This window comes from Manis javanica, chromosome 1 (genome assembly GCF_040802235.1).
Source record: "Manis javanica isolate MJ-LG chromosome 1, MJ_LKY, whole genome shotgun sequence".
Lineage (NCBI taxonomy): Eukaryota > Metazoa > Chordata > Mammalia > Pholidota > Manidae > Manis > Manis javanica.
Window position 1 is genome coordinate 153,886,505 of NC_133156.1, and position 9,793 is coordinate 153,896,297.

The following is a 9,793-nucleotide window of genomic DNA, read 5'->3' on the forward strand; positions in this document are numbered from 1 at the left end:
CCTTCTCAAAATAAATTTCATTCTGACCACAGTCCAGGAAAGGTAGAAGTGGGCATTTTACCCTCGGTTTTCCCAGGTAGGGAGAACTGAGGACAAAAAATATAGTAACTTTTCCAGGTTTGCAGTGAGGTAGGTGTACGGTGGGATTAGAAATAGAATCTCAGTCAGCGATTCCTGGCACAGCCACAGAAATGCCCTTTTCTCTCGGGATCCTCTCTGCGTTGGCACTTCCTGCATCTCTGTTGGCCTAAATGTCTGCGATGAATGAACTCCCATCAATTCAAGCTTCTCTGAGGTCCTGTCAGCAAAGCACTGCCCTCATTACACGGGGAACCGTGGTGATAGTACCCCTGGGGGAAGCGGGGAATCATACCTGCTTTAAAGCAGCTGAAAGATGGGTCGGCCCCTCACTGTACCTGGTGCCCATGAGTGATGCTATCAAGAGAGGCCCTGCCCAGGTGAGAGGGAAGCCATGCTTCCTGGGCATAGGCTCATCTTCCTGAGTCTAGGGGAATCATGGGACCCCTGCAATGAGTTTGGGGGTGATTCTGGGGAAATCAGGGAATCTGTACCACCCCGTCTGTCTCTTCCTGTGCAGGTGAGGCTTTGGGGTTACAGAATGGCCAGCAGGGCCAGGCCTGGGCTCTGAGATACATGGCCAAAGTGAGAAGAGGCTCAGCGTGGAGGGCCACCAGCACAAGTAAGCCCCAGTCAGTGTGTGGGCCAGGCCCTTCCCCCCACAGTCAACCTGGCAACTGGGAGCTCAGGTGCCTGTTCATTACGAGGGGAGTGTCATGACAGAAGGGTCCGTGGGGATGGTGCCACGTGCATACCAGAGTGGTTAGAAGGAATTTTGGCAGTGCTGAGCATAAATTTGTGTCTTTTTCCTACACTTGTTTTTCAATAAATCAGCTGGGGATGCAGGGGAGCGGTGTTAATTAAAAATGACAGAGAAAAGTAAAAATTGAAGCCTGCTATTTCAGAAAGTGAAGAGATGAGCTTTTGGGAAAGGACACGCTGTTTAGTTTATATCCTTCCTTATAATCCCAACTGTGAGAAACAAGTTTTGAAGATGGTGAAGAAGAAAGATATGCCCAGCCCTTGGTCTCCAGGTGACAGGGTGCAGTGGTGGACAGCATGAGCTCTGGGCCAGCCCTCCTGGGCTCAGGTTCAAGTGCCCACCTGTCCGTGCCTTGAGCTCCTTGTCTGTTAGCATGGCAATGATCCTCTCCACTTCTCTGAGTTGCAATGAATGAGTAAATACTTGGAAAGCTCTTATAAGAGTATCTATCACACTGCAAACATGGTTCACAGTTCTTCTAATATCACAGATGATTACCATCTGGGCATATTTCTTCCTGGTTCTTATGGTTTTATGCATTATGTTTCACACAAGTGTATCCAGATGAAATTTTCATCTTTGAGAGAACTTGCTCATTATTGAAAACCAGTCATAAGGGAACCCTTGGCCTTATGGTCCTAGGGGCCTTCCCTGGCATGCAGGAATCGCTGCTTCATGTCATTGCTGAGTGTTTTACTTAAGAGACTGAAAGGCTTGGTGAGGGCCCATGACTCGGGGTCATTGCCAGGGGATGTGAATCCTGACCTTGTCAGAATCCAGTTACTCTTGTCTAGTTACTCTGTGCGCCTTGGAGCTTCTCTGTCCACAGCTCCCAAACAGGGAGCAGTCAAATGCCATGTAGCTGGGAGGCTGAGGAGTTAGATGCGGAAATCCCAGCACAGATGCTGGTCCTGAGGTCTGCTGGTTCACAAGTTCCTCAGGAGCTCTCCAGGTGCAGTCTGATGCTGGCCCCCACATGCAGAGGGCAGGGAGAGGAGAGAGAGAGTTGGCCCTTCCAGGTTGGTAGGTGGCAGGTCGAATAAGCAAGGGACTCCAGGAAGCCTATCTTGGGCGGCCACAAGCCAAGTAGATCTCCCCACTGGCCCACCAAATCGTCAGTTTTAGAGAAGCCTTACTAGGCTTTGGTCCCGTCTACTGGCCAGATGGTCTCAACACCACACCACACCAGAAACTCAAGGCTGTGACCCTGAGGCAGTCTGGAAGTGGGGAGGGCAGGCAGGACACACTTTCAAGGAGAAGGACCTCTGACTGCCGGGGTCCAGCTCACAGATCACCTGGCGATCACATCTTCTCTGCGATGGTCTCCAACATGGTTACTTTGTCTCAGAATGGACGCTGCCTCCTCCCTTGAAGGCAGTGAGCACAGCAGTGTGTCCAGCTTCCCACCAATGCAGGGTCTCTGTTTCTCAGAGTCTGAGGAGTACAAAGACATCATCCAACCCATGCTGGAGGAGAAGCTGCACCTTGGGCAGGGGATGCTGGCAGAGAGGCAGATGCTGGCAGATATGCTCAAGTGAGGAGGGCTCTGTGTGGGGATGCTGGCACGAAGGGGTGGGCACCTCTGAAGTGGGGCAAAGAGCAACTTTGGGCCCTGAGAAATCTCCATGGCAGGCCCATGTGCACAAATATTTGAAAAGCAATTAGAGAACAGTAACGGGTAAATTGTGAATTTTAATTATTCAGAGCCTCATTTACTCTTTTTTTTTTTAAAGATAACATATTGAACTAAAATTCACACAACATAAAGTTGACCAAATTCAAGTGAACAATTCAGTGGTGTTCAGTACCTTCCCAAAGTCATGCAATTTCTTCTTTTACCTCTAATCTCAGTCATCCACTGACTTATTACACCTTTTTCTTTAAAAAAGCATTTCTGTCTTCTTGACTGTGCTAATCTCATGTTCTTTCCGTGAGCACCAGTAGTACCTGTCCACATTTCTGTGTCTTTCTATGTCCATTCACTGTGTGGTGTGTCATTTTATGTGGAAATGGGCATGGCTGAAGTGAGGAACTGAATGGACATCTTATTTTTTTCACTGAAGTACAGTTGATATATAACACTTTGGTGATTTCAAGTAAAAAACATAGTGATTGGAGAGTAATCTACATTATTAAGTGCTTACCCCAAGTAGTGTACTTACTATTTGTCAGTATAGAATGATGTTACTTAATTATTAACTCCATTCTCTATGGTCTGCTTTCATCCTTGACTAATGTATATATGAGTGAGGTCTGGTGCCTCCTTATCACCTTCCCTTATCTCACAGACCTACCCCAGCTCCTGCCCATGGTAGCTACCATCAATTCTCAGCATCTATGATTCTATTTCTGTTTTGTTTTGTTTATAATCCACACATAAGTGCAGTCATACGGTATTTGTCTTTCTCTGCCTGGCTTATTTTACTTAGCATAATACACTCTAGCTTCATCCATATTGTTGCAAATGGCAAGATTTCTTTCTTTCCTATGACTGAAAAATACTCCATTGTCATTGCATACATGTAGCACGTCTTCTTTATACATTCATCTATTGATGGATACTTTGGTTGCTTCCGTATTTTGCCTGTTGTAAATGAGGCTGCAATAAACCTAGGAGTTCATGAACCCTTCTGAATCAGTCACTTTGTTTTCTTCAGGGAAATTCCTGGAAATAGAATAACAGGGTCATGTGATGTTTCTAGTTTTAGTTTTTTGAGGAGCCTCCATACTGCTTTCCATAGTGTCTGGCTCAATTTACATTCCTACCAACAGTGTGAGAGGATTCCCTTTTCTCCACATTCTCAACATTTCTTATTTCTTGTCTTTTGGACGGTGGCCATTCTGACTGGTGAAAGGAGCATCCCATTGTGGTTTTGATTTGCGCTTCCTTGATTAGCCATGTGGAGCATCTTTTCATGTGCCTATTGGACATCTGAATGTCTTCTTGGGAAAAAGGTATATTTATGTCCTCTGCCCATTTTTAAATTGGGCTATTTGAATTTTGGGTGTTGAGTTGTATGAGTTCTTTACACATTTTACAGGGCCTTCTTTTTGAAGCAGGTTTAGGAAGACATTTGGCTTTTTGCTACCTGAAAAAAAAGATGAATGGGGTGTCAAAGGACCTTACAGGAGCACAGTCTGACCCACAGGAAACTTTTGTTTTCCCTTCTCTACCAAACCTGTGTCAGAATTCTGCTGCAATGGCTTCTTGGGGAAATTCTCACAGAAATATTTCTGAAAATCCTTAGACCCTGTCACTCATCCTTTCTGACTCTTAAATGCTCTCTCCTCTCCCACCTTAGGGAATGCATCACCCTGACTGAAGGTCAGGAGCAAGACCTGGCCCAGCTGAAGCATAAGTTACAGGAAGTGGGAAAGGTGTCTGTCCTCCTCAAACAGCACTTCCAGGACGTCCTCAGCCGTGATGACCCGGACAACTACCAGGGACAGGCCTTGTGAGAGAAACTGGTGGAAAGACGCAGGCTGGTGGAGCGCCTTGTCCTCAAGCTCAGCCCAGGGGAGGCGGCCACAGGCTCTGACCCTAGCTCCTCTGACTTGCCAGGGCCTGAGGACCTCCACTAGTAATGTTTTATTAGCTGTCCTGGTTTCCATGTAGAAACTGGGAAAATGAAAGAGCCAGAATTGGCTGGGTGGGAACAGAGAGGAGAAATGCACAGGGTGGGGGTCAGAGTGTGCTGACTGTCTGCTTCCTCCCTGATGGACTGTGGCCTCTGGGGCCCGGAGGCAGCACCCACCTAGTGTAAAGGACAAAAGGAAGGATGTGGCAGGAGGCAGCTTGTTAGAGAGAAAAGAGCCCTGTTTTGCATGTGGAAGTTCCCAGGCTCCAGGCTGAGAGCTGTCATTACTCTCTGTGGGCAAATGACTGATTATTTCCTCAATTTCCATCTCATCATCTGCAAAATATACCAGATAAGCTGTTAATGGTTGCTGTATGATCAAATGTGGGAGCATTTATGAATGCACTTCAGAAAGATGTAAGCCTCTGTGTGGATTTCAATAAGATACTTGATGTAGCAGAGCTTGGTGGGAAATTGTTTAGACGGGTACACTTTCTATATGGAGAATTTCCCGTGACATCACATAGAAGCCACTGGGGGACCCATGACATCCCCAGTGTAAGAATGGGGGGCAGAGTGGTTTCTCCTGTCCTTGGCGGAAGGAGAGGGCTCTATGCGAGAGCAGTGACGGACACACACCTGTGTCAGTGACAGGACTGTGGCAGGATAAAGGATACCGTTGCAGAAATATATATGGAAGCAGGAATATGCATCCAGTGATATTGGGAACAAAAGACAATTTAAATTTTGCCCAGTCTCAGGCAGAGCATGGCACAGTAGTGACTCACCAGAACAGACATACACCGTCCAATGGGTCTGAAACCCATGCTACAGCAGTGCTTTAAAGCAACACGTTAGAACCTCAAGATGACACTAACACACACAGAGATGTTTATGTTCCTACAGCTGCAGAACCCACTGGGTTGGTAGTGGGCAAAGTGTGAAATAGCTGCATTGAAATTTCTGAATTTCTTTTCAGGAAACCATTAAGATGAGGAGTATAAGCACACAGAAGGAACAGTAACTCCCAGGTAAAGTGAGCCATTGGGAGCTGGTAATGAGGGTGAGGAGGTAAAATATGGGGGCATAAATGAGGTCAAGAGTCACAGGTGGCAGGCGGGAAGATAAGCACAACTGCAGATTGTATAGATTTAATTCACTCAACCAACAGTGGAATGGCACAGTTTGGTTAGTTGTCTGTTGTCTCTAGGGTACTTGTTCGTGTGACTCAGGTGAACTCTCCAGCCTCAGATCTCTTGCACACACAGAAAATACCTATTCTCTCCTATAAATGAGCAACAGGATAAAGGTGCATATCAGCTGCCTACACAGTTGTCTGGATCCTTGGTAGGAAGGTAACCAGCTAAATAATTAGTAAATAAATAAGTAGCAAAATAAAGCACCATGATAAGAACATACACAAATATTTACTTGCCAAATGGCAATATTAAGAGAAAGAAGCCTGCAAGGCAGAATTTATCTGACAGTTTATAATACCCCAGGTGTCGATTAACTGAACACTCTGATAAATCCCACAGCACAGAGAGGCATGGTGGTGGCACGTGATATGGTCTCCATTTGTGTCTCACATAATATCTGTCCCAGTATGGGAGGTTTGGGACTCATCTTCTTAGGCGGCTTACAGCTGGTACACTGAGCATCTGCTGCTCTCTCTCTGTTACCCTGCCCTATGTCAGTCCCCTGGCGCTCTCCATAAATTGGACAGCTGTTTCCCTCTCGAGGGGAATGCCCTTTGCTTTCAGGGACGGCTCGCTACACCTGCTATCAGAACCAGCTAGGAAGCCATGGTGTCTGATACTCTTTGTTTATTTAATCTTCTGTCCTCTCTGTACCACCCGGCACAACTTCAGGAAGTTGAGGAGGAGGAAGTCCTACAGGGCTCACAGGACTGTGAGCTGGATGGAGCCTGTGAAAGCTCCCATTCTGAAGGGGATAAAACTACAACTGGTCTCCTAGGTAAGCTCCATGTTGTTTGTTACCCACACTTGCCTAAACTGAGGAAGGTCATGACCCCTTGAAGACAGGCACTATGACACATACTGGGTTAAACAGGCATCAGGTGGGCTAGGGAGCCTTCAGCCCGTCCAAGCCCTGGCCACCCCTCTGTCCCCCTGGCCTCAGTGTCACGCCATCATAACCAAGTCAGGCATGACAAAGTCTCACCCACCTGGGGGACATCCACAGGTGGTGTCTATCGGACAGCCTAGTTCAGATCAAATGTCTCTTGTCACCTGCAATGGTCCAATTTGGGGTTTAGAACAATATCCCTGAGGATCCTATGCCTGACCAAAAGCACTGGCAGGCGTGTCACATATCAGGAGAGGTGGTCTCCCTGCTCTCAGTCCGTCTCTCCCTCTCCCTGTTGTCTTGCCTTAGCTAAGCAGTCATCTGAAAGCCAGGCCATGCCCAACTCTATCGTTAGCTTCTCTGCATGTTTCTGTGAAGCCAGGCTGGGCTCTGCCATCCCTCAAACTACAAAGAGCCTTTGTGCCGCGTAGCACCAAAGTTTTCTTCTGACTTGAGGGTGTAGGCAGCTGACCCATCAGTCTAGTCTCAGGCAGAAACTCCTCTAGACCATTGCAGAGCACGGATCTGATGGGACCGGCTCATACGCAGCCACACTTCCAGGAATAGCTTGGGCTCCCTCGCTGGGATTCCTGTGGGACATACATTATTACCTGCTTGCACAGAACCAGACCAGAGGTTATTGTGATCCAGTTGCAGATGAGGGAGAGAATTTCCCCAATGGGTCTGGAAGCAGTCCTGTCTCTTTGTCATAAGATTTCACCTGAGGGATCCAGGAAATATGCCTGCTAGAACATTACATTCTTGTGCCAAACATATTAATGTCCTTGTGGTCTCAGTGGTCAATGAGTTGGTAATGTGTGAAGTGTGATGTCTTTAGTGTGACCTGCTGTCTCTGGATTCATTTGCAGATGATCAGAATGATCATGAGGGAGAAGACGGACAATGGCCAGTGTGCCCCAGGTAACTCGTAAGACTTGTGGGCTATGAATTTCAGTGGTGACAGCTGTGGTCCTCTAGACCCAGGAGAAAACAGAGAGGGCCGCATATAAGGATTTCATCCACTCAGCCAATAGCCAAATATCTCCTTTAACAACCTTATATATATATATATATATATATATATATATATATATATATATATATATATATATATATATATAATTTATTTATTTTAATTTTTTTGAAGAACATTATGTTTACTAGGCTCTCCCTTACCCCAAGTCCCCCCCACAAACTCCGTTACAGTCACTGTCCATCAGCATAGTAAGATGTTGTAGAATCACTACTTCTCTGTGTTGTAAAACCCTCCCCTTTCCCCCACCCCCCACATTATACATGCTAATCATAATACCCCCTTTCTTCTTCCCCACCCTTATGCCTCCCTACCCTCCCATTCTCTCCAGTCCCTCTCCCTTTGGTAACTGTTAGTCCATTCTTGGGTTCTGTAATTCTGCTGCTGTTTTGTTCCTTCAGTTTTTCTTTTGTTCTTATACTCCACAGATGAGTGAAATCATTTGGTACTTGTCTTTCTCTGCCTGGCTTATTTCACTGAGCATAATACCCTCTAGCTCCATTCATGTTGTTGCAAATGGTAGGATTTGTTTCCTTCTTATGGCTGAATATTCCATTGTGTATATGTACCACATCTTCTTTATCCAATCATCTCCTGATGGACACTTAGGTTGCTTCCATTTCTTGGCTATTGTAAATAGTGCTGCGATAAACATAGGGGTGCATCTGTCTTTTTCAAACTGGAGTGCTGCATCCTTAGGGTAAATTCCTAGAAGTGGAATTCCTGGGTCAAATGGTAAGTCTATTTTGAGCATTTTTGAGGAACCTCCATATTGCTTTCCATAATGGTTGAACTAATTTACATTCCCACCAGCAGTGTAGGAGGGTTCCCCTTTCTCCGCAACCTCGCCAACATTTGTTGTTGTTTGTCTTTTGGATGGTGGCCATCCTTACTGGTGTGAGGTGATATCTCATTGTGGTTTTAATTTGCATTTCTCTGATAACTAGCTATGTGGAGCACCTTTTCATGTGTCTGTTGGCCATCTGAATTTCTTCTTTGGAGAACTGTCTGTTCAGCTCCTCTGCCCATTTTTTAATCGGATTATTTGCTTTTTGTTTGTTGAGGAGCATGAGCTCTTTATATATTTTGGATGTCAAGCCTTTATCGGATCTGTCATTTATGAAAATATTCTCCCATACTGTACAACCTCATGTGGTAGTTGTGTAGGTTTGACTTCTTAATCCCTCCCAGGCTTAGCAGCCTGCAGTCAGGTGACCCAGATGAACTAACCAAACTCAGGGGTTTCTGTGATCAGCTGTTCCCTCCTGTGTGGTGACAGGCAGGGTGAGATGTCAGCTGCGTGCCTGCTTGACAGCAGCATGTTGGCAAGAATTTGATTGCAAGAGAAGAACCCGGGGTTGGCAGGGGAATTCCTGTTACATCAAAATATTGAGAAAATGATTGTTGAGAGCAGAATACCTAGAGCTATAGTGCCCCAAGAGCCATCTGTACTCACTGGGACACTGTGTGTATAACTAAAAACAATGTGCACAGGATGGTTGAAGCCACTCTTTTAGTCCTGTGCATGTGCGCCAGTCATGACTGTAGCCTGCAAGGAGAGTTCAGTCTCCTTGATTCACTGGGATGTAGCCAGTGTGCTGAGCATCTGCTGCTCTGTCTCTCTTTCTCCTCTGCCCTCTCTTCCCAGCCCAAGGCAGTCACCCTTCACAAGTAGGACGGTTTGTTGCCCCTTGATTTCAGGGACCACTCCCTACCGCTGCTGTCAGCACCAGCGGAGAAGTCATGGCATCTGCCCCCCCTTGGTTTGTTTCCGTCCTCTCTGTACCCCCTGACACAGTGTGGAGCAGGAGGAAGTCCTGCGGCCTCCCAGGATCCCTGTGCTTTGACTCCTTTGACGTGCCAGGAAGGGTCTGACTGCTACCAGCCATACAACGAGGGAAAATTCCCACTTGCTGGACATGAAGTTGACGGTGCTCTGAATGGAGCCTATGAAAGCTCCCATTCTGAAGGGGATGAGACTCCACCTGGTCTCCCAGGTAGCCGGTATATTCTTTTTTCAGCACAACCTGTCTAGATTGAGACTTTCAGTTCTCTTATAGCCTATAGTTATGCACTGATTTGAACACTTTCTAGGACTGAGTTTGAAATAGGCCATCCATGAGTCGTTGATGTTTTCTCATATCCTATTTTAAGGGACACCTTTTTCATATTTGTTGCATTGCAAAATCAAGACTGCCCTGCCTCACTCATATTTATCTCTGCAACTCTGGCATGGGAGGTGACTTCTTGACC

The 9,793-nt window shown here is 46.3% G+C and overlaps 1 protein-coding gene and 1 long non-coding RNA gene across 2 annotated transcripts in view; both read left to right on the forward strand.

Annotated features, from left to right (window-relative positions):
• LOC118971883 (NBPF family member NBPF1-like) overlaps positions 1-2,352 on the forward strand; it is a 40,496-nt gene extending 38,144 nt beyond the window's left edge. The window contains exons 5-6 of the mRNA XM_073235961.1: positions 599-700; positions 2,273-2,352. Of these exons, the coding sequence (XP_073092062.1) occupies positions 599-649 (51 nt within the window). The 3' untranslated portion in view covers positions 650-700; positions 2,273-2,352. The remainder of the gene's footprint in view (positions 1-598; positions 701-2,272) is intronic.
• A 1,341-nt stretch (positions 2,353-3,693) lies between these two features.
• Positions 3,694-7,447, forward strand: LOC140849202 (uncharacterized). Its single transcript, XR_012130904.1, has 5 exons — positions 3,694-3,796; positions 4,144-4,296; positions 5,399-5,450; positions 6,291-6,396; positions 7,377-7,447. It is a non-coding gene; the product is annotated as an uncharacterized lncRNA (long non-coding RNA).
• Positions 7,448-9,793: the final 2,346 nt, after the last annotated feature.